The 24,500-nt window shown below is 38.8% G+C and overlaps 3 protein-coding genes across 3 annotated transcripts; all 3 read left to right on the top strand.

Annotated features, from left to right (window-relative positions):
- The first annotated feature begins 5,134 nt into the window (after positions 1 to 5,134).
- Positions 5,135 to 6,271, top strand: LOC110735968 (zinc finger MYM-type protein 1-like). Its single transcript, XM_021916137.1, has one exon. The coding sequence runs from the start codon at positions 5,135 to 5,137 to the stop codon at positions 6,269 to 6,271; it is 1,137 nt and encodes a 378-aa protein (XP_021771829.1).
- Positions 6,272 to 12,571: 6,300 nt separating this feature from the next.
- LOC110737076 (probable protein phosphatase 2C 15) lies at positions 12,572 to 13,697 on the top strand. The gene is made up of 2 exons (XM_021917446.1): positions 12,572 to 12,911; positions 13,533 to 13,697. Exons 1-2 carry the CDS (start codon positions 12,786 to 12,788, stop codon positions 13,680 to 13,682), a joined length of 276 nt encoding a protein of 91 aa, XP_021773138.1. The 5' UTR covers positions 12,572 to 12,785; the 3' UTR covers positions 13,683 to 13,697.
- A 6,417-nt stretch (positions 13,698 to 20,114) lies between these two features.
- LOC110735969 lies at positions 20,115 to 22,007 on the top strand. The gene has a single exon (XM_021916138.1). The coding sequence runs from the start codon at positions 20,115 to 20,117 to the stop codon at positions 22,005 to 22,007; it is 1,893 nt and encodes a 630-aa protein (XP_021771830.1).
- The last annotated feature ends 2,493 nt before the right edge of the window (positions 22,008 to 24,500 follow it).

Below are 24,500 nucleotides of genomic sequence, written 5' to 3' on the forward strand. Positions count from 1 at the left end.
CCGGTTGCTCGCAGAACCCTTCATGGGGAGCGACTTCTCAATTGAGAACCGTCCCTTTATTTCTTTTAGGATAAACTGGTTATCCTTGTTAAACACATACTTTGGGGAGTATGGTTTGAATTCTTTTTTCTTTTTCTGGGCCGGCTGTTTAGAGGAGTCAGCCGCCCAGACCTCTTTTCTTTTCTCATCTTTGTTGGACGATTGTTTCTGTCGTCCCTCTCTTTTGTCGAACCTCTTCCCGTCCGACTGTTTTATCGTACACAGATCAGTCGCCTGTATATAGGCTTCTGCTTCAATCAAGGCCTCTTGAAGAGTCGCCACCCTTTTTCGAACTAAATCAAATTTGAAGGTAGACCCGTCTTTGAGACCTCTAAAAAAGTCAGTATAAGCTACCTCATCCGGTAACCCTTGAATCTGTATTCTCATCAGGTTGAACCGCCTGATGTAAGAACGAAGCCCCTCCTTCTCGCCCTGCTGAATTGTTCCCAAATCAAGGGTCGTTTTCTTCGCAGGGATGTTCATAGCGAAGTTGGAGGCAAATAAGTAAGCAAGCGTCCTGAAGCTGTTTACACAACCAGTCGGCAGGTTGCCGAACCATTGCTGTGCAATTCCCTTGAGAGTCGCTGGGAAACACTTGCACCAAGTGGGATCATCCAACCCTTGAAGGTACATCAGGTTGGTGAATGCCATCAGATGGCCGGCTGAGCGGCTTCAGTAATTTCCTTGGAGAAGGCCGACGGCTGTTCACCAAGTCTAAGCAGCCGTAGCTGCCAGTCCATAGGTTGGACGTTTTTTGCTGCGGGTCCACCAAATGGAGGTGGCTGCATAAAATACTGTTGTTGCGGCACAAATGGTAAGTTTGGTACCGCCTGGGCACTATGAAAGCCGGACTGACGGGAGGTGCCGCCTGACTGACTCTCATGGTACGACTGAGTATGCCTCATCGAGGCATTTCGCAAACTCTCTTGAAAAATTGAAGTAGAAGCCGACTCTGATAATCGGTCACTCTTCTTCTGCTCTAGCAGGAGCCGAGCATCTGTGAACGTTTGCTTTGACCCGTCCGCCTGAATATGACGAACCGGTTTCCTATTTCCCGTAGGATAACGGAGTTTTGTGAAATCAAGAGCAGGTGGCTCCCGCTTCTTGGATTTAGGATGGGGAGTCGCCTCTCGCCCTTGAACTGGCTTCCTCTTCAGTGAAGTGGAAGGTTTCTTGGCCGACTGCTCTTTGACTGAAGCAGGCGGTTTTTTGTTGATCAACTCTTGGATCTCTCCCTTGAAGTCCCTCATGAAGGTCATGAGTTCGTTCCTTGTGATGGGAGCAGACCCATCAGTCGGCTGTTGCCGAGCAAGCGGTGCGCCTGCTGGCTCGCTTCCTGTTTGAAGATGCTCCCGTTCCCTCCTTTCGGTATGACGGGTACGTCGGGCCCTTAGGGTCCCGTCTGGAGCTGTATGAGTTTCAACTTCAAATTCACTTTCGGTATCATGGTCCGACTGAACTTGAGGGTCGTCTAGGGGACGCCTCTCTTCTGGAGTCGGTACAGACTTGGATGCCATCTCTGAAGTACTCTCCCCACAGACGGCGCCAAATGTTTCGGGGTTTTCTGATGTCCTGCGGGAGAGTTACAATTCCGAGACTGGAACCGGACGCCTGTACCTGCAAAATAACGGAGACTCCTGAGAGCTCCGCCTCCAACGGTCAAGTTAGTACCTGATTAAGGAGTAATTAATACAGAAATTAAAGTAATGAGATCTCTCTAGGTGAGAGTGCTTAGTGTTGGTAATCTGCGTCGTTAGCGAGATTAGCCGGTTGTTGATGTTCCGTAATAACTCTTCTCTTCTCTGCTTGATTACTTGATTCTTCGATTACCTAACTAATGAGGATTAATTAAGTATTTATAGCCTCGAGAAGCGTGCCACTCTCTAGGTTTAAGGTAAACCTAGGGCTGATCGGGCCTCTAGACTGGATTGGGCCTTGATGGCCGGTTTTCCCATTTGGCATGGGTGGACACGTGGCGTGTCTTAATTGGTCCGTAGAGGACGTATCTGTGATTGACACGTGGCAGGCTCCTGTTGGCCTTCGTGAAGGACACGTGGCGGAACCTGGTTGGTCCACTTGTCAGACGGTGATTGGTGGATAAAAATCCCCTAATCACGTACTATTCTCAGTTTAGCTTTGGCAAAAAAGTGGTCGATTCATCAATTAGATGTCAAAAATGCCTTTTTACATGGTGAATTGCAAAAAACTGTTTGTATGCATCAACCTCAATCGGAGAACACCCTCTTATGTTTGCTGTCTTCGTAAGACTCTCCATGGTTTGAAACAAGCTCCTCGAGCTTGGTACCAGTGCTTTGCGAATTTCTTAGTCAGATTGGGCTTTGTCATTGCTAAAATTGACAACTCTCTTTTTACTTTTCGGCAGGGTGATGATATGACATATTTGCTTCTATATGTTGATGATATTATATTAGCTATCTCATCTGACTGGTTGCGTGTAGGGATCATATCTTGGGGTGTTAAAAAAAACCCGACCCGAAAACCCGAAGACCCGCAAACTACCCGACGATAATTTTTTAATTTTTCCCATTTTTGCGGGTCGGGTACCTAACCCGTGAAAAATTCTAAATTTCAGGTCGGGCAATGGGCCGCACTTTGAACACCCGGGTACCTGTTAACTACCCGTTTTTTTTTTTTTTTTTTTTTTTTTTTTTTTTTTTTTTGGTTTTTCTGGAAACATGTTAGGGTAGAGGGTAGTGGGTTACTTTTTGCTTTAATCGCTCTTTACTCTCCTCTCTCTCTCTCTGCTCTCTCCATTCCTTGAGCAGTTGAGAGAACTTGAACTCACAAATACTTACCACTCCACCCGCAACCACGACTACATTACCACACCACTCCACCCGCAACCACGAGCACGACCACTCCACGTCTCCACCGCAGACCACACCGTGAGCTGGTGCTCCATGTGCGCGACCACAAGCTCGATCTCGACCACTCCACCGCAGATCTCACCGCCTGCCTCTATTTCACGGCCTACAAACTTGATCTCTATTGTACACACTTCTCTCCTACGATGATACGAATATTATCTCTTTGGTAAAGGTGAAAATGAGGCTTGCTTGGGTTTTTTGTTTTTGTTTTTTTTAAATTTTTTTTTTTTTATAATTATTAATTAGTTTAGTACTGTAATTACTTATGTGTTTTTCATTCCACTCAAATTAGGTTTTGACTTTAGTTTTTGAAATTAGTTTGATAGGGGTAAGAATCGTAAGATAAAAGTGAGAAATTAGTTTTGTTGTAATTTTGCTGGTCCCCCTTTGGAATTTGTAACTATGACTCTCTCTCTATCAAACATTTTTAGCTTAGACATCAATTCAATATGTGTAGTGTAATTCTATTGGATGATGTAATTATTTCTTGTAATGTTATTTGTTAAAAAAAAATCACATGGAATAATTCTAATGATACCATGTAATTATTTCTTGTAATGTTATTGTTTAAAAATAAATCACATGGAATAATTCTAATTGATACCATGTAAAGAGTGTCGTATAGTCAAGCCCTTTTTTTTTACCCTTATACCACAGTTGTTGAAGATCCTGACCGCGAGGAAATCTATGATTTATATGGGCTTGTACGACACTGTAACAGCTGTGTATATGCGCGACGCAGATGGCTTAACCCCAATCCTAAGAGCGGCAAACTCTGGACAAATTTGGCTAGTTACTATGATTGCTGAGCAGCATCCTAAATCAATAAGCATCATAGATATTAAAGGCAGAACAATATTGCACCACCTGTGTACTTCAGTCTTGGATGATATGAATGAGTTATATTGCAATTATTCAAAGAAGGTTTTGAAGGAAACACACCATTACATCTTGCAATAATCAATCAAAATTTCAAGGCAGCACACTATTTCATTAGACATTATATCAAGGTTGATATAAGCTCAAGGCTGCAGGAGTTGTTAGGGATCAAGAATAATGATGGACAGTGGCGGACCTGGGCTTGTGCCTGGTGGGTCAAGTGACTCACCAGGGCCCAATTTTTTTTTTTTTTTTTTAAGTTATTTAAAAAAAAAAAAAAAAAAAAACTAACATTAGCTTCTTCTCGAGTTACTGTCTTCCTCAAAGTTCAAACCCTAGTCTTCTTCTCTAGTTCTCTTCGCCTCTTCGCTTCATCTCCAGTTCTCCTGCCACCGTTCTCTGCCGACTGCCGATCTGGTTCACTGGTTGCTACGTCTCCGTCTAGTCGGCACTCGGCAGTCGCCTGCTCCGTCTCCGTGGACGGTGGACTCCGTCCTCTTCACCTCAGCGCCTCTAGTCTTCGCATTTCGAAATCACTAGTAAGTTGATTTCTAATTTTTATTTTTAATTTCTAATCTTCAATTTAATTCAGTCTAATTAGTTAATTTTATTAAACTTTGGTTTAAACTTTGGTTGATTTGTAGTTAACGCAATTTAACTCATGCCTCGTTGCCTACTCGCCTCAAGTGCTGCTGACTGCTGTGCCGCTTGTGCGGGCTGTGCTGCTAACTTGCTGAGTGCTGGCCGTGGCCCTGCTGTAGTGCTACTCCGCCTGATCCGCTGCTCGCCTCAATCAGCGCATGCCGCCTCCGCCTAGCAAGGTAGGTAATCATCAATTGATTCTTTTTTTTTTTTTTTTGTGAATTTTTGATCAAATTTGCATTACTTGTCTGTTGTCTCTTAAAATTAGTATATACGGTGAATGTTCATTGAATTTGCATTATTTGTGTAAATTGTGTTTTGACTGTTAAATTGAACTTATTAGTTTATCTGTTTATGTCATTATGTGAAATTGTGAATATGTGATGCCGGACATTGTATAAGACATCAATTAGATATTAGTGTAAGGAGGATTATAAATATATAATTAGAATACAGTGTGGACTAGTTAGTGCTTAGTGGTGCTAGTTGCATATTCGGCTGGAAGTTCCGTATATAGACTAGTGGAGATTTTAGTTTGTTGATTTTAGTCTTGTCAATTTTAAGCTTAGCTTGTTAATTATCAGTTAGTATTGTAATCTTGTCAATTTTTTATTTGGATGATCTTTGTAAATAATTTTTCTGGGGAATATTTCTTGATTTAGTTGAATATTTATTCAAATTTTAGAATGAAGAGAAAACGCACTCCAAATGAAATGCAAAACATTACTAGCTTCTTTGCTAAAAAGAATCCTACTCCAACTTCTCTTCCACATCCAACACAAAATGAACAAACTATATCTCCACCTCAAGAAAGTGAACAACTTTCATCTCCATCTCATTATTCAACTCAAAATTCCCCTCAAAATGAACAAGGCCAATGTTCTCCTAATGCCCCAATCTTTGGTGAAAGATTAAGTGAACATGAATTTGCTAATCTTCTACAAGATCCAGGAAAGAGGAGAAAAATGAGTCAATTTCATAAAGATGACAGAGATTTAGTGAGAAGAATTTACATTCAAAGAAAGCCTTGTCAGCCCAAAGACTTTACATTTCCTCAAACTTCTATTTTTGGCAAAAACCGTCGCTTTTGTGCTAAGTGGTTTGATACTTGGACTTGGCTTGAGTATAGTGTGGAAAAGGATGCTGCCTATTGTTTCCCTTGTTATCTATTCAAGGATGAAAATGCCTTTGGAGGTGATGCTTTTGTTAGTGATGGTTTCAAATCATGGAATCGATCGGATTTAATAAGAAAACATGTCGGTAAACACTTGAGTGCACATAATAATGCTGTGTTAGCTATGGATTTGTTCAAGAAACAAAATTCAAGCATCACACAAGCCTTGACAAAACAAACCGCTGAGAGTACAAATGCATATAGGAAGCGACTTGAAGCTTCAATTGAATCAATCCAATGGCTTTTACTCCAAGGGTTGCCTTTCCGTGGTCATGATGAAAAAGAAAGTTCCTTAAGAAGAGGTAACTTTCTTTCACTTTTATCCCTTATTTCCAAAGGTAATCCTGAATATTCTAAAGTTGTTTTGAAAAATGCTCCTAGTAATTGTCAACTTACTTCTCCTAAAGTCCAAAAAGATATCATTAATGCATGTGCAAAAGAGACCACTAAAGCAATGCTTGAAGATATTGATGGTGGTTTGTTTTCTATCCTTGCTGATGAGTCCGCTGATGTTTCTGACAAGGAACAATTGGCTCTTTGTTTGAGATATGTTAATAGAAAGGGAGAAGTGTGTGAGCGTTTACTTGGTATTGTGCATGTTGTAAACACTGCTTCTTTGACTCTCAAAACTGCTATTGAATCCTTATAAATGGAGCATTCTTTGTCTTTCTCTCAAGTACGGGGTCAGGGTTATGATGGGGCAAGTAATATGCAAGGTTCTATTAATGGCCTTAGGACTCTTATAGAGAATGAGTGTAAAGAAGCTTATTTTGTCCACTGCTTTGCTCACCAACTTCAATTGACTCAAGTTGCACTTGCTAAAAAGAATTCAGATTGTGCTTGGTTATTTGTTGATGTACTTGCACCTCTCTTGAATTTTGTGGGGGGTTCACCAAAAAGGAAAGAGTTTCTTCGTGAAAATCAAGCTCAAAGAGTGGTGGATGCTTTGTCTCTAGGTGAACTTGAAACGGGTTCAGGTTTAAATCAAGAACATGGATTAGGTAGACCTTGTGATACTCGTTGGGGATCTCACCTCAAGACAATCTTGAATGTACTTGATTTATTCCCTGTAATCCTTGGTTCTCTTGAGGATATTGCAAAAGTATCTGATACAATAGATTCTAATAGAGCTCAAACACTTACAAATCTTCTGATTTCCTTTGATTTTGTGTTCGTGGCACACTTGATGGTTAGTATATTTGCGATAACAAATGCTTTGAAAGTGGCCTTACAAAAGCACGATCAAGACATTATGAATGCAATGGCCATGGTTAATGTAACCAAGACTAATTTGAAAAAAATGAGAGATGAAGGATGGGATTCTCATATGGAACAGGTAATTTATTTTATTAGTGACTATGACATTGCAGTTCCAGATATGGAGGCTAAATATGTTGTTCCCGGGAGGAGGTTGTTTAGAGGTAAATGCCCACAAGTGTCTAATCTACATCATTTTCGAGTTGAAGTTTTGTTTGGTGTCATTGATCTTCAATTGTAAGAACTTGAAAATCGATTTCCCGAAATAACTAAAGAACTACTTGTGTGTATGTCTTGTTTGAGTCATGTGGATCGTTTTTCTAAGTTTGATAAGGAAAAATTGATTAAGCTTGCGAAATTCTATCCTAATGAATTTCCAAGTTCGGAATTGATAGTCTTTGGTCATACACTTGAGAGTTACATTTGTTCTGTTAGAGGATATGAACGGTTTTGGAATTTGAAGGGTCTTAGTGAAATTTCAACCAAATTGGTTGAAACGGGATTGTCTGAAACTCATGATAGGGTCTATTTACTTTTGAAGTTGGTGTTGCTTCTTCCTGTCGCAACGGCAAGTGTGGAAAGGGTATTTTCTAGCATGAAGCAAGTGAAAGACAAACTACGAAATAGCATGGGAGATCAAATGTTGAATGATTGTTTAATTACTTATTTGCAGAATGATTTGTTTTTGAATGTTAGCATGGAAGATATCATAAATCGATATCAAAACATGAAAACTCGTCGAGAACTATTGTAATAAGTTTGCATTACTATTTAATTGTCTTTTGTAGTATTATATGAACATTTGGTTGTATTTTGTTCTGTTTGAATATTTAGATGTATTTTTTAGTACTATTATTTGGTTGTTTGGTAAATTTTTTTTTTTTTACATATTTGATTATCGATTGTGACTCACCAGTCGGAAATTCCTGGGTCCGCCACTGCTCTCCACCGTTTCCCCACCAAAATCGAGCAAGAATAGAGTGTATCTCATCTAGGGATGACAGTGGATCTAGACCCGACCTGGATCCGTGGATCCATATCCGTTTTTCACGGATATGAGTCTTCAAATTTTGGATCCGTTGGATCCGGGTCGGATCTAGGGTCTTGTTGAAAATTCGGATATGGATCCGGGTCTGACCCCGGACCTGAATCCGTTTACCGTTTATAATTTCCAAAAAAAAGAAAACTAAAATGTCTAATACTAACACAATTCGGCCCAGCCAAAGAAAAAACAAAATACACCTCTTTTCTCTTTCACTCTGGTACAAACCCTAACTTTATCTCTTTGCCCCTACCCTTCTGTCAAGTCGGGGATACGACGACTGTACCTGCTTCAAATCGGTGATCGAACCAGCACCGAGGAGCTTCTTCAATCGCGAGCCAAGTAGCCAACCTACGTTCAATACATCAATAACTCACTTCTCTTTCTTCCGTACTTCAGTAAACACGTTTAATGAGCCTAGTAATTTAATTTCGCTTTTGATTTTTTTATACAAGTTTTGTTTGATTTGAAGAATGTCTGACATGTTTATATGTTCAACGAGCTGTGATTTTTTTCATTTATTTATTTTTAAATAATTTGCATTTTTACATTTGTAGCAAAAAAGAGGGACGTAATCGGTTTATCCAATTTTTCCCGAGGTTTAAATGATTTCAGTTTAAAATGTGTTGGGTTATTATCGAGTTTGGACGTAATCGGTTTGGGTTGTTCTCAGCTTTGGGTTATAACGATTTGGCTTGATAACGGGTTGGGTAACTAATAGTTTGTACAAATTCGTTTGGTTCAATTTTTGAGTTGGAAGGATTTGGGTCGGGTTAGTTTTCTTATTTCAAATATGGGATTTTAACGGTTCAATTCTCTTTTGGACCGTATAAATAAGTCGGGATTAACAGTTCGGGTTAGAAATTGACAGTTCTAATCATACATCTTTCGTACTAAATTAAGTAACATACTCGCTTTCCTTTTCTTATATTTACACTTTGATGACACATATTTTTAGGCAATGTTAAATTTTTTTGGCCAAGCTGGAAAAGCCAGGTTTGCGTGCCAAGTCTAATTTTGCGAGTTTTGGGCAAGCATTTTTGGTCCAAACCTGCCTTGCCCTAGTAATCACCTTTTTAATACCTAAATCTTGTAATTAAATTTTTGGTGTTAAAATTATTTTGTTAAAGTCGCTCGTTTAGCTACTCTAATCAACTTCTAAAATAATGTCCTTGAAGAATGTATGAGTTGCAAATAAAAGAATACAGCTGTCCGCTGGGCAATATATACTCACTTATTTTCTCACTTGTTCCCCACCTTAGCCTTATACACTCTTTTACTCGGCTTCTTAATTCTTACTCGTATTTATAGTGCTAATGCATAAGGATGACATATATTAAGTGTATTATTATAGATAATCGATAATAAACAGTTGGTTTATCTTTGCAGAAGAAACTGATCGAACAAGTTAGTGTACTTCCTACAAGTATTATGGATGACAGAATTTACAAAGCAGCTACAGATGGAAATATGAATATATTTTCGGAGGGTGAAACTCTTACTGCTTATAAGAAAAAGTTTAGCCAAGCATGTGATGGAAGTAATATCTTGCACATAGCCCTTCGCATGGTCATATATCCTTCATTAAAACGATTATTTTCATCTTATATATTGGAAGGACTCCAAAGGAGATACACCTTTACATCTTGCTGTTGGACTTCAAACTTCTTGGAATAAAAGTTGACTTAAAACCGGCCCCCTACCTTGGACTTTGAGAAATTCAAAAGGAAATACGTTCCTTTATGAAGCAGCAAGGTTTTGTTACTATGAAGTGATATCTCTACTATCAAAAGATAACAATAATATTAAGGATGTGAATGACCATGGTGAGACTGTTCTTCATGTGATAGCAGGATATGCAACTTCTGCTGGTTAGTTTTTATCCCTTTGTTAAATACTTCCTCTTTATGAAATCAAGTCGGATAGATTGATTTGGGTTTTGTGTTTGATTAGTGCAGTGTGGAAGATAGACAATATTTTTATTTATTTATTTATTTATTTTTGAAGGGATGGAAGATAGACCATATAATGTTATATAATACAGTAAAATATATAAAAATGAGAAATAAAAGTATCAGTCAACATTTCCTACTCCACGGGAGCACTCTTTTTTTCAAAAACTACCTTTTAAACTTTGACTTTTGCAAATAACTAACTATATGATTTGTTTGGCTTAGTGTAAAGAATTCAACACATTTCAATGAATATTACTAATCATTTAAGATTTAAATTTTTTAAACTAAAATATAATCGTGCAAAATGCACGAAATATATATATATATACAGAAAGATACGAAAAAATATAATTAAAAAAATATATTTGAAAAATGGGAAATGATTTTGATATTAGTAACAAACTTATATATGACTCGCTATACCGCGTGATAAGCTATTATGGGAGTTAATTTGCCAATTTTATAGAAATTACCCGCATTGCTATAAGGGTTATTTCGTCAGTGTTATAAGGATTAATCGTTCGGTGTTATAGGGGTTATTTCGTCAGTGTTATAAAAATTACTCTAGAGGTGATCAACATTGGCCCAACCCACTAGCTCGGCTCGATCCGGACCGAAAATAGGGTGGGTTTGGGCAAGGCTAAAAACGCAATTTTAGAACCCGAGCCTGGCCCAAAAAACTGACAAGCCCGTTACTTTTTTTTCAGGTTTGGGCATGAGATATATTGTTAAGGCCCGGTCCGGCCTGGTTTTTTGATCACCTCTAGATTACTCGTTTGATGTTAAGGGGTTATTTCGTCATTGTCATGGGGATACTTTAATCATTTGCAAGCAGCCACACTAATGGCTTGTGGCACAGAAAACTTAATGTGCTGCATATATATTTTTTGTGTATTGATGATTAGTGCATTAATAATAATGTAGTTATTGAATGATTTTCAAAAATATCCTTCAATGTTATATATAGGGGGTCAATGTGTTCATTTCCAAATAGCCACATCGTGTGGCTTGTTGCACAAAAACGTGTTGAATATATTTTTTGTTTTGATGATTATTGGATTAATAATAACATAGTTATTGATTTTTTTTTTTTTTTTTTTTTGAGGAAAACGTAGTTATTGAATGATTTTGAAAAATATTAAAAACAATTGTAATTTTTTTCTTAAAAACAAAAATAAAAAGGAACTACACATAATTTATGATTGCAATTATCAAGTATTATATTAAAAGGTAAGGAAAAAATTTGTGCATTTATAATATAGATTTCTTTTAATATTGGGGTTTGTAAAAAAAAAATATTGGATATTATAATAAAGTAGGTAGTTTAGTTTTTTTTTTTTTTTTTTTTTTTTTTTTTTTTTTTAATTATTATTTGTAATATTAATTAAAATGGATCGTATGTGTGTTATTAAGAAAAATAATAAGAATAGTGGAAATGGAAGATATTCGAAGGTATTTTATATAAAAAAAATAGTGAAGTGGAAGTTTATTAAGGATAGTCCTAAAAAAAAGGGAGTGCATATAATTAAAAGATTGAGGTTTTGAAGTGTTGTGATGAAATGTTTGAAATTTATTTTGTTAAATATCCTAGGTTCAAACATAACTAGTATGTAGTTCGTGCGATGCACGAGTTAATTTTTTGGCTATATATATATTTTTAAATATAATAATTGTACTATTATTTATTTAAATTGTTTTTAGATTTTTTTTTTTGAAATTCAAAACATTTGTAAAATATAAATTCTACGAAGTACAAAGTATTTTATTATTATTAGTAAATTAAATACTATGTAAATGTAATGCCATCTACTCTTATAAAAAAAATTATGTCATACCACATGTATCTATTTTCAGGCGTTGACTCCCATGTGCCTTACACGTAACCCTTACTTCTCCTAATTGCACCCCTTTTTCCTAAACCCCGACTTTTTTCAATTAATCCCCAATTTAGAAGGTCTTTAACTTGCTAACATTAATGGGGGGGATGGATTAATGTTTTTTCAGACATTAATGGTGTTGCAAGGGTGAGAGAGAGAATACAGGTCTAATTGAAAAGGGTGGGGTTTTAAATAAAAAAAAATTGGAGGGAAAAGGGGTGCAATTAGGAGAAATAAGGGTCACGTACAAGGCACATGGGAGTCAACGCCGGAAAAGGGTGAGTCAACGCTTGAAAGTGGAGCTTGGTCGTTTCTAAAAAAAAAAAAAATTATTAAGGTTTGACATTGCCAAAAAAAAATTTAAAAGGTTGTGACAAAAAATGTCTTTTACAACAATTTTTTATATACCGATCAATATGATAATAAAGGTTACTATGTTAAAATTATGGTCAATATATATGTTCAACATAATGCCGTAATTCAGGTTTACAATAATATTAAAGGTCACACAAGTCTTAATAAAAGATATTACCTTAAAAATAAATAAGGTTACTATGTTAAAGTTAAGGTCACTATGTTTATTAGGATATATTTTAGGAGATGATAATATTGTGAAAAGTATTTTAGAATATATTGTGATCAGTGGCGGACCCACGTGTAGTCATAGTGGGTCCGCGGACAACCTATTATTTTCTATATAAAAAAAAAAAACTAAGTATCAAGAGTTTTAGCTTGTAGTTTGGTGGTTTGTTCCCCATCCTACCACATATGAGATACGGGTTCAACTCCCATTACTCTCAAACTTTTTTTTTTTTTTTTTTGGGCTTTACAACCTCATTTTCACAATTTCACGATTTAAAATATCCCCAAATCCCCAATTCTCCCAAATTGAAACCCTAAGTCTCAAAGTCACCCAATTACCCAAGCCCCGTCGCCGTTCACCGTATCGCCGCCTCGCCGTTCACCGTATCGCCGCCTCGCCGGCAGCCCCGTCGCCGTGCATTAATTAGTAGAGAATTGAAGAGTGAGAAGATGGAAAAACCATCTGTTAGCTATGGATATGCTGAGAAAGCTAAGAAAGGGGAGGATTTTTACTTGGTTAAAACTGATTGTCAGAGAGTTCCTGGCAATTCTGCTTCAACATTTTCAGTTTTTGCTGTATGTGATCTAACTTTATTTTGATTTACATTTTTGTTTTGGATTTGAGTATAATTGTATAAACAGTTTTTTTTTTAGCAATTGGGTCCTTTGTTTTTTTAATTTTTTTGCTGTTTTTGGGTTTTTGTTGATATACAATTGTAATTTATTGTTGTTTTTGCTTCATTTTAATTGTTCAATATTCATGTATTAATGCTAGTGTTATGGCTGTTATTATTTTTAATTTATTGTTTTGATTCTTTTTGTTTATGGTTATATAATTCTCCGAATAATAATTGCTAATAATAGAGTGATGTAACCAAAAAAGATAATAATAAAAATAAATAAAATAGAATGATTCTGGATGGGCCTTTTAGATAGATGCTTAATTTGTTGGGGATTTTGATGTGTGTTGATCTAGTCTCAAGATTATATGTAATAGGGATTTGTAACAATCTGACTGATTCCAGATCTATATGTTCACTAGTTCCATTCTGAATTTAACTAGTTAGGAATAATTTTTCAATTTTGGCTGCATTTTTTTTAATCACAATCTGAATTTATGCTAGTATAGGGCATGTTCAGTCATTTTCTAAGAATTGTCAAATTTTTAATCTCTTTTTGCTCTTGGCTGATATACAGATTTTTGATGGGCATCATGGAAATGCTGCTGCTATATACGCTAGGGATAACTTACTGAATCATGTGTTAGCTGCGATGCCTCGAGAGCTTGGTCGTGATGAATGGCTTCATGCCTTACCTAGAGCACTAGGAGGGCAATGTTTACTTTAGCCCTGTACGATTACTTGAGACAAAATATCTTAATGTTTATTTTCTGGTTTAATTTAAGATGAACGCTCCAGAAATTTGAAGCTATTAAGAAATAGAGCATTGACAATGTAGTGCCCGCTGAGTTCCTAATTTTGAGAAACTCACTAGCATTGACTCATTTCTAGAGCATCCTTTATTACTTAGATTGGATTTTTTTTCTGAGTTTTTGATTGTAAGTTGACATGAACTATAGCTTGCTGAATTGAGCTTCCTAATTAAATTATGACCAGTCCTAGCATAAGATGTGTGTAAAGGGGTTATTTTTATAGCTTAATGGGTAGTTGATCAAGGATTGGTGACTGTTGATGATTGAATAGGGCCAATAGGGGTGAACTTTGTCTTGGTAGCATTGTTCAATGACTTATGCACAATTCTCCTGTGACTGTATGGGAGTGTCTTATAGAGTTCATTTAAATTACTTTAGTTCAAATGGTAATGCTTGCCATCCATAGAAAATGATGTTTATAGATATGAATGCTTCTGACTTTCTGAGCTTTGAGGTAGAATATATGCTGGTAACTTGGAGTTTTAAAGCACGAGATTTGTTTGAACAAACATTGACTAATTGTCATGAGACCATGTATACCGTACAAGGGAAGTAGATTTGCATTGACATAGACCCCGAAAAAGGTGTATTCAAGTTTGTGTTGATTGTTGAACACTTAGGTTGAGATCTTTCAGGGATTTGGTTTAGAGTTCAGGTTTTGTATAGTACAAGGTCGATGGACGATGATACAAGCTTTGACTATTTTTTGATATTATATGCGGTCGATGGACGATGATGGGACAACCTATTAATCAAATCCTGGATCCGCCACTGATTGTGATATTGTGACTTATCTTAGGTTATTTGGCCTTGCCCTCCAAGTATACCTAATTATAAATATTTTATGAGGCCGATGTTGATTAATGAGAATTACAGTGATAATTATTCAATTATATTTTAGCATGGTATCAAGAGCCTTAGAGAGATCCAATTTTTTTAATTTTTGTGCGTGATATTCATTGTTCACGTACAATTCGTGTGAGGGTGAGAGTTCACTACTTTGCAATTTTTTCCCCCCTTTGTGAGATAATTAATCATGACTGGTGGTGGCGATGGAGGCAAACCAAAGGTGGACTTGACGTTTCATCTTGGTTCCAGCGATGCTTCGGGGAATGTAATTATCCCTATTCAACTCCGTGGTGACAATTATGATGAATGGGCAAGAGCTTTCCGTACTTCCTTGAAGGCGAAGAGAAAATATGGTTTCATTGATGGATCCGTTGCTAAGCCGATGGACATTGAAAAATTGGAGGATTGGGTGGCTGTTCACTCGATGTTGGTGTCTTGGTTGTCAAATACTTTGGACTTGACAATTCGATCTACCCTTGGTGACTATGATGATGCGAAATTGCTTTGGGACAACCTTCAAAACCGCTTTTGTGTGGTGAGCAGGACCCGAGTTTGTCAATTGAAGACTACCTTGGCCGATTGCAAGCAAGGCAAATTTGAATTAATTTCTACTTATTTTGGCAGATGGTCGAAGATTTGGGACGAACTTACCACTTACATTTCGAGTCCCGAATGCAAGTGTGGCAAGTGCACATGTAATATTGTGCAGAAACTTGTTGAGAAATTTGAGGGATCGGAGGATGACTACGTTCATCACTTTTTAATTGGCTTGGAGTCTTCATATGCTGCTCTAAGGGCATAACTCCTTGCTCAAGATCCTTTACCAACGGTAGACAAGGCCTATCAACAGGCCATCCAAGCAGAACGATTGCTGGAGGGGAGGTTCCCACTCCCAATGAAGACCACACCAATGCCGTGGCTTTTAAATTGCATGGAAGCAAATCTCAGATTGAAAATAGCGACAAAATCTGTAATCATTACAACAGGGAAGGCCATTATGAATCTGGGTGTTTTCAAATTCATGGCTTCCCTGAGTGATGGGGGGATCGTCCTCAAGGGGGGCGTGGACCAGGTCGTGGCGGTGCGTCGGCTGGTCGAGGTGCATGTCGCACAGGTGGAAGGGGTAGCGGGAGCTGCCCCTCCTGCTCGCGCTAACAAAACAGGCAGACAGCCCGGTTCTTAGCCATCGCAAGGGGCTGCTGCTACTGCTTCTGACGGAGCAGCTCTTGCGGGGGTCACGAGTGCTCAAATTCAGCAATTACTTGATTATTTAAATTCTATCAAACCCAAGCTTCACGGTAAGAATGATTTGGGTTGGTATATTGACACCGGTGCCTCAAACCATGTGACTTGTGATCTTTCTCTTTTGACGAATGTGAATCATTATCCGGTGGGATTGCCGGATGGGAATTTTGCTAATGCTTCTAAAATTGGATCAGTGATATTGTAAGGAGGCTTAATTATTCATAATGTTATTTATGTGCCTCAATTGAATTGCAATTTGATTTCGACGACTCAATTATGTGACGAATCAAATTTTGTCATGCAGTTTACTAATAAACTTTGTATTATACAAGACCTAACGGACGAGGAAGGTGATTGGAGCGGTTGAACAAGTAGATGGGCATTATTATTTCTGGGGTGTTGCTACGGTGAAGGCTTTGAAGATAGATGGGGATCATTCAACAAAGTTGTGTCATCCTTTGGGAAAAGTTCTACAATAACTTCCGTTTGTGAGTCGTAGTAGTAGTAAATTTTCATTCATGTGATGTAATGCCCTCGGGTAAAATAACATAGGAGCAGTTTTCCTTTGAGTCAAAATAAAGCTAGTCGAATTTTTGAGCTAGTCCATTTAGATTTGTGGGGGTCTTAAAAGACCTCATCGTCTTGTGGTGCTCATTATTTTTTTAACTATCGTATAGTAGATGATTATTCTAGGGGTGTATGGACCTATTTGATAAGAAGTAAAACGGAAGTTGATTTTATGTTTTACAATTTTGTTGCTATTGTTAAGCGTCAATTCTCTCAAGAAATTAAAATAGTACGTAGTGATAATGGTATGGAATTTAATTCCTTAAAGATTATTTTTTTTAAAAATGGAATATATTTTTGAGATCTCGATCGTGTGTGGGCACGCCTCAACAAAATGGGCGTGTTGAAAGAAAGCATCATTATATCTTGAATGTTGCTAGGGCCTTGTGGTTGCAAGCAAATTTGCCTCTCAAATTTTGGGGGGAGTGTGTGGAAGCGACTTGTCATTTGATTAATAGAACTCCGTCTCAATTGCTTGATTATAAAACCCCTTTTGAAGCCTTATTTGAAAAACCATCTTCATATGAGTATATTCTGGTGTTTGGGTGTTTATGCTATGCTTATAATCTACGAAGCAAGGGTGATAAATTTGCGTGTAGGAGTCGCAAATGCGTGTTTTTGGGTTCCCCTTTTGGGAAGAAAGAAGAGTGGAGAGTATATGACTTGGAAACAAATGAGTTCTTTGTATCAAGGGACGTTCAATTCTTTGAGAGTGAGTTTCTGTTTTGGGTTACTCAGAATAAGCCTACTTCGATGGTGCCTCACTTTCCCACCTTGGAGGAGGCATATAGTGGTGATGAGTGGAGTGAAGAAAGGGTAATAGGCGTGGGAAAGCAGCCACAAATAGTAGAGTCCACGACCAGGCTGCGGGAGGAAGTGTTGAGCCGCGACCAGGCCGCGGACAACACTGCTTGTGCTGAGAAGTAGTAGCCAACAACAGGTTCCGCAACCAGGCCGCGGGGGGAAGAGATGGGTCGCGACCAGGCTGCGGACAGCACTGCAAGCCTTGGAGATTTGCGGGCTGGTGGTCTAATTTGAAGCACAACAACAACACATTCGATTGGGGAGTGAGCAGGACGTTACTATGGGTCATGGTGAGCTCACAGTTGACAGTGATGATGCAACAACATCAAGTGAAAATGTGAATGACTTGGGGAAAGGCAAGAGACAAAAGTTTCCTTTGACAAAACTCCGTGACTATGTGACACACACCATCCCAAATAAAAGTCCATCTACAATTCCAACTCAAAGTTCACCCGTGAAGTCACTTCCCTCAGGTACTGTTTACCCCATAACACATTTTGTTGATTCTCACTGTATTTCTGTGAAACATAGGAAATATATTGATGCTATTACAGGAGGAAATGAACCCAAAAGTTTCAAAAAGGCCATGAAACACGAGGGTTGGAGAAAGGCTATGGCAGATGAGAATCATGAGATGCAGGCACTAGAAGAACAGGGCACTTGGGTGCTAGAAAATATACCACCTGGTAAAAAGGCACTCGAGATTAAGTGGGTGTACAAAGAAAAATACGATGAGCATAGGAATTTGTAGATATTAAAAGCGAGACTAGTTATTTTCGGCCATCATCAGGTTGAAGGACTAGACTACAATGAGACGTTTGCTCCGGTAGCAAAAATGGTGACAGTTCCCCTTTCTTGCAGTTGCGGCAGTGAAAAATTGGGATGTCCATCAAATGGATGTTCATAATGCTTTTCTTCATGGAAATTTGGGGGAAGAGGTATACATGAAAATTCCCCCTGGCTTTGAAAATAATAATTCTGACAAAGTTTGCAGGATGAAAAAATCATTGTACAGTCTCAAATAAGCTCCCAGGTGTTGGTTTGCAAAGTTAGCTACAACTTTGAAATCTTATGGCTTTAAACATTACAGTCTTACTATGATTATTCTTTATTTACTCTGACAAAAGGAAAGATGCAGCTAAATGTATTAGTATATGTCGATGATTTAATTATTGCAGGCAACGATAAATCTGCTATGATTGATGATATGTCGTGTTTTGTGTATATTATTTGGCTTATTTTTAGTTAGTTTTGTCAGTTTAGTTGAGTATTTGAGTTCGTTTTGGCATATTTTGCTTTAGTTTGGATAATTCGATGCTTTTATGGGTAGTTGTGTTGTTTTTTATGAATTTCAGGAATAATGGAACTAATTTGGATGAGTTATGGATCCATGAAGTAAGCCGAGGCCCACGAGCCTTCACGAAGCGTGATGATTGAAGAAAGGACTATTTAGGGCTTTTTGGAGCTAGGCACGACCGTGCCTCCGAGTCAGTATACTCATCAAATTGCTTCAACATTAGGCACGTCCGTGCCTATAGCCGTATTCAAAGACCAGCGCAGGCACGTCCGTGCCCAGCACCAGGCACGTCCGTGCCTGGAAGTCAAAAGCTACCCAAGTTATGCACGCAGGTAGGCACGTCCGTGCCTATGAGGAGGCACGTACGTGCCTCCTGGGATTCTTGTGCGCCAAGCCTTTTGTCGATTTTCTTATCTTTTCTAGGCTTGTATTTATACTAAGTGGTGTTTTATTATTTGATTAAGTTTTTATTAGTCTAGTTTTACATTGTTAAAAACCTAGTTCTCTCCATTATTATTTTCCAAGTTTTTGTAATTCAAGATTCAAGATTCAAGCTTTCTACTTTCAATTTTATTCAAGATTTGGTATTTATTTTTCATCCTTTGTTATTTAATTATGTTTTCATTATTTATTATTGTTTTTGTTTCTTTAATCATGTGTGAGTAGATTCTTTAATTCAAGGTCTAGTGTAGCCCTATTATTATTGATGCATGAATTAAATCTTTAAATTCTTTAATAACTTTAACAATTGAATTGCTAAATGTATTGTGATTATGCCAATGCTAGATTAGACGTAACTATAGTATTGCGATTATTCCATTGTTTTTATCACAGCGGGAGTTGGGTATAAACGGATTTAAGTAAATTAATTTAGGGTTTGATTCATATCACGAGTAGTTATGTTTGATAATCGGGAAGTTAGAGTAATGTGTTTAATGTCTTTAATATGCATGATACCATGAGAATAGGATTGATTGTATGTTAGGGAAGCCATTGATACTCGAGATAGATCCCTGGTATTTATTAGGGTTTACTTTTCCCCGTTCGATTGAAATCGTTTGTTAAGGGTAAAATGACAATTGCATCGATAATAATTGTGGTGAAACTAGATCTTGGATGTTTTAAGTACTTGATTTAATCATCTCATTTAGTTTATTTTCGAATTCTTCTCATACTTAGTTCCTTAGATAACTGATTATAGTTGATTCTTGCTTAATAGAAATTCGAGTCTATTTAATTATTTCTGAACCTTAGTCTCTTGGGATCCGACCCTTACTTGCCAGTCTACATTAGTATTGGTCTGTTAGGTTATTTTTGATATGTACGCGACACGCCTACCAAATTTTGGCGCCGTTGCCGGGGACTAACGGTTTCATTAGATTATTTGTGATTCATTTTTGCTAGGCTTATTTCGTTGCTTCGACTATTTTCTCTTGTGTTTTTGATACTGTTTCTCTAGTTTTCTTGTTGCATGCCCACACGAAGCTCAGGTTCGGAAGATCTAGTACATTTTGATTCTGAAATCGAAGCAACCGCAAGAAGACGGGCAGGTAGAAGAAGAAGGAGAAATCAAACCAATAGAAACATGGTAGACCAACCAACGAAATCCCTCTTGGAGTACGGTATTCCTGATACGACTACCGGAGTCCTTTCAAGCATCATAAGACCACCAGTCACGGCTCAGCACTTCGAGCTCAAGCCACAGTTCATACAGTTCATCTCCAATGATTCATTCGCAGGGCTACCACATAATTGCCCCGTAAGTCATATAGATAGCTTTTTGGAGAAATGTGATACTATGAAGTTGAATGGTGTTATAGATGATGCAATCAGACTACGCTTTTTCCCCTTCTCACTTCGAGACAGGGCAAAGGAGTGGTTAAGAGATGAAGGCACTGGCTCGTTCGATACATGGGACAAGTTAGTGAAGGCCTTCCTAGTGAAGTTTTTAGGGAATGAGAAGACTGCAAGATTGAGGAATGACCTACAAACTTTTAGGCAGTCAGATGATGAGTCTCTCTATGAGGCTTGGAGGAGATTTAAAAGATTGCAGAGACAATGCCCTCACCATGGCATTCCAGATTGGATTTTGATGCAGACCTTTTACAATGGCATGACTCATGAGTTCTGTATTTACATAGATGCTGCGTCAGGAGGTTCTCTCTTGACAAAGAACCCCACTGAAGCTAGGGAGCTCATAGAGAAGATGGCGGCCAATGATAACTATCATCTTGGAGGCCGAAACACTGTGAAAAAGGGAGGTAAACTTGATGTTGATGCTTTAACTATGCTAACTAGTTCTGTGCAGGCACTAACAAGCAGGTTTGATAAGTTCCAAGCAGGAACTTCTAACACCCCACAGGAGTTGTGTCAGTTATGTAATGTGCAGGGTCATGTTGCTCCAGATTGCCCACATATTTCGCAGAATACGGAAGAGATGTCAATCAAGCAAGCCAATTCTTTCTACTCCTCTAACCCAAAGAGGCCTTATGACCCTTATTCCAACACCTACAATGAAGGATGGAAACACCATCCTAACTTCTCATACAAAAATTCCCAAGCACAACAAAACCCTCCACCACCACCTCCACCCAACACCTACAACCAACCACCACCTGGTTTCCAACAGAAAACACCCAATGCCCACCAACCAATGCAACAACAACCTCAGAAATCAAGCCTAGAGGTGACATTAGAGAGCTTTATGACCGCAACAAACAGTGCCATCCAACATCAAAATAGCTCTATCCAACAGTTGCAGGCTCAGGGTAAACTTATGGAGAATCAGATAAGCCAATTGGCCAACCAATTTAGCCAAGCCCTAAAGACTCCAGGAACCTTCTCGGGCCAGACTGAACAATCTCAAAAAGGCCAAATGAATGTCGTCACCCTGAGGAGTGGAAAGCAGTTGGAAGATCCTCCTACCAAGGAGCCATCAAGAGAGGTCATTGAAGAAGTGGGTGCAAGTGAGAAGGAAGTAGAGGATGCTAGGGTCGAGGAAGCATCAAAGGAAGCACCACCAAAGCCACTTGCTCCATATATGCCTAAGGTTCCTTTTCCTCAAAGATTAGCACAAGCTAAACTTGAGAAAAAGTTTAGTAAGTTCCTCGATGTTCTTAAAAAGTTTCATATTAATATTCCATTCCTAGATGCCATATTTGAGATGCCTTCTTATGCAAAATTTTTAAAAGATATGCTATCTAACAAGAGGAAATTAGAAGAGAATACTACAGTTGCTTTGAATGCAGAGTGCAGTGCTATTTTGCAGAACACTCTCCCTAAGAAATTAGGAGATCTAGGTAGATATTTAATTCCAGTGAAGCTTGGAGATATTGAGATCAACAGGGCACAATGTGATCTAGGTGCAAGTGTGAGCCTCATGCCACTGTCTATATGCAAGAAGCTGCAGATGGGTGAACTCAAACATATCTCTGCAACTTGCAGACAGGTCAGTGAAGTTTCCTTTGGGTGTACTTGAGGATGTACCCCTCCGAGTAGGTAAGTTTTTCATCCCATGTGATTTTGTTGTGATGGAGATGGATGTGGATGTGAATGTTCCTATCATACTAGGTAGACCTTTCTTAGCTATTGCAGGTGCAATTATAGACATTAAGAAAGGTAAGATTACTTTTGAAGTAGGTGATGAGAAATTGGAATACTCACTTTTGAATGTTATGGGTGCTCCTTCTATGGGAGACACTGTTTGTCAGGTTGATGTGCTCGATGAGCTGCAGAATGAGAAATTTCCCTTGAATCAGAATGATGATGCTCTTGAACAAGTGCTATTAGGGAAGGAAGATGATAATGGAGATTGGCAGTCTAAGGAGTATACCAGGTTACTTGATGAAGCAAAGGCCGATCCAAATCAGAACCCGATCAGAGAGACATTGGAAGTAATGAGTATTGGGCAGAGTTCTAAGCCTCCCGAGGTAGAGTTGAAACCCCTCCCCTCTAACTTAAAATATGCATATCTTGTTCCAAATAATTCATATCCTGTTATTGTCAATGCTGAACTCAAGGACACAGAATTGGAGCAATTGCTCAACGTTTTGAAAACATATAAAAGTGTCATTGGGTACACCATTGATGATATCAAGGGCATTAATCCTTCTTTCTGTATGCATAAGATCATTCTTTAAAACGATCATGCCTCTTCTGTAGAACCTCAGAGAAGACTTAATCCTAATATGACGGAGGTAGTTAAAAAAGAGGTTCTGAAATTGCTTGCTGCAGGTATAATCTACCCTATCTCTGATAGTAAGTGGGTTAGCCCTGTACAAGTAGTACCAAAGAATGGAGGTATGACTGTTGTCAAGAATGACAAGGGTGAGCCAGTCGCCACTAGAACTGTCACAGGATGGCGAATGTGTATAAATTATAGAAAGTTGAATAAGGCCACCCTGAAGGATCATTTCCCCTTACCTTTTATTGATCAGATGCTTGAAAGGTTGGCAAAGAATTCCTTTTTCTGTTACTTGGATGGATATTCAGGTTTTTTTCAAATTCTCATCCGTCCTTGTGACCAGGAAAAGACTACTTTCACATGTCCATATGGCACCTTTGCATATCGCAGGATGCCATTTGGATTATGTAATGCTCCTGCTGTTTTGGGGTTTTCTGATATCCTGCGGGAGAGTTACAATTCGGAGACTGGAACCGGACGCCTGTACCTGCAAAACAAACGGATGCTCCGGACGATTGGAGATCCGCCTCCGACGGTTAAGTTAGTACTTGATTAAGGAGTAATTAATGCGGAAATAAAAGTAATTGGGTCTCTCTAGGTGAGAGTGTTAAATGTGCGTACTCTCTCTTAATGAGGATTAATGGGCATATTTATATGCCTTGGGATGCGTGCCAGTACTGGGTTTAGGTTAAACCTAAGGCTGACTGGGCCTCCCACAATGATTGGGCCTTGTTGGTCGGTTTTCCCATTTGGCATGGGTGGACACGTGTCACATTGCAATTGGTCCAAGGAGGACGAATCTCTTGATGACACGTGGCAGGCTCCTAGTGGCCTACATGAAGGACACGTGGCGAAACCTGATTGGCCCACGTGTCGGATGCTGATTGGTGGATAAAAATCCCCTAATCATTTGCCCCTCACAGGTGGCACGTGACTGGTCACGTGTTACCTGTGACAGGTGTCGCACCGTGATAGGCGACGGCCTGCTACAGGTGTCACTCGGTGAAAGGCCGAGAGATTCTCCCGCCCAAATTTTGAATTTTGGAAGTGACCCTTCGCCTTCTCACTTTGCCTATATAAGGGTGTGTTGACTTCAGTCATTTTCACACTTGAGAACTTTTTAGAGAGAACATTCGGACCCCTGAACTTGCTCTGACATTCCTGACTCTTTCTGCCTACCGCCTGCTCTGACAAGCCGGCTACTCAGGATTTTCAAAACTCCGTCAACTTCACTCGTTCAGGTAACCGTTGGTTCTCTTACTCTTAATTTTCTCTTTATTTTATTCTTTTTGAAATGGCACCACGTAAGCACACGACACGACCTAGGTTAGTGATCAGCCGGTCACCGGGGACGGCCGAATCTAGGACTAGGAGTGCCGCCTGCCCTTTTCCGGACCCATCTTTGCCCTTTATACAAAGTCCGACTGTCTCTGTGTCTATGCAGAATATGATGGCCAGAACAAAAAGAACTGTTAGGATCTCGAACTCAGACGGCTCCTCCCACAGGGTGCCGATTAGTGAAACATCTGACCAGGCGCCAGATGTGGAAGTGAACCAAGGCGGCTTGACAACTGACAGTTCTGAGGGAGGGGTCAAGGTGACCCCTTCCCATTTTACAGTTATGTCTACATTCTCTCCTACTCCTTTTGAAGAAGAGAAGGCGGGCCCCTCTGGGAGAGGGGAGGAGTCGTCCTCTTCGGACTCGTCAGAGGACGAATCCGAGTCTAGTTCTTCTGGTCATGCTTCTCTGGACACGGAAGAGAAAAACAACCGCCTACAAGAGGCGAG

The sequence above is a fragment of the Chenopodium quinoa genome, unplaced genomic scaffold (assembly GCF_001683475.1).
Source record: "Chenopodium quinoa cultivar QQ74 unplaced genomic scaffold, ASM168347v1, whole genome shotgun sequence".
In the NCBI taxonomy this organism is placed as follows: domain Eukaryota; kingdom Viridiplantae; phylum Streptophyta; class Magnoliopsida; order Caryophyllales; family Amaranthaceae; genus Chenopodium; species Chenopodium quinoa.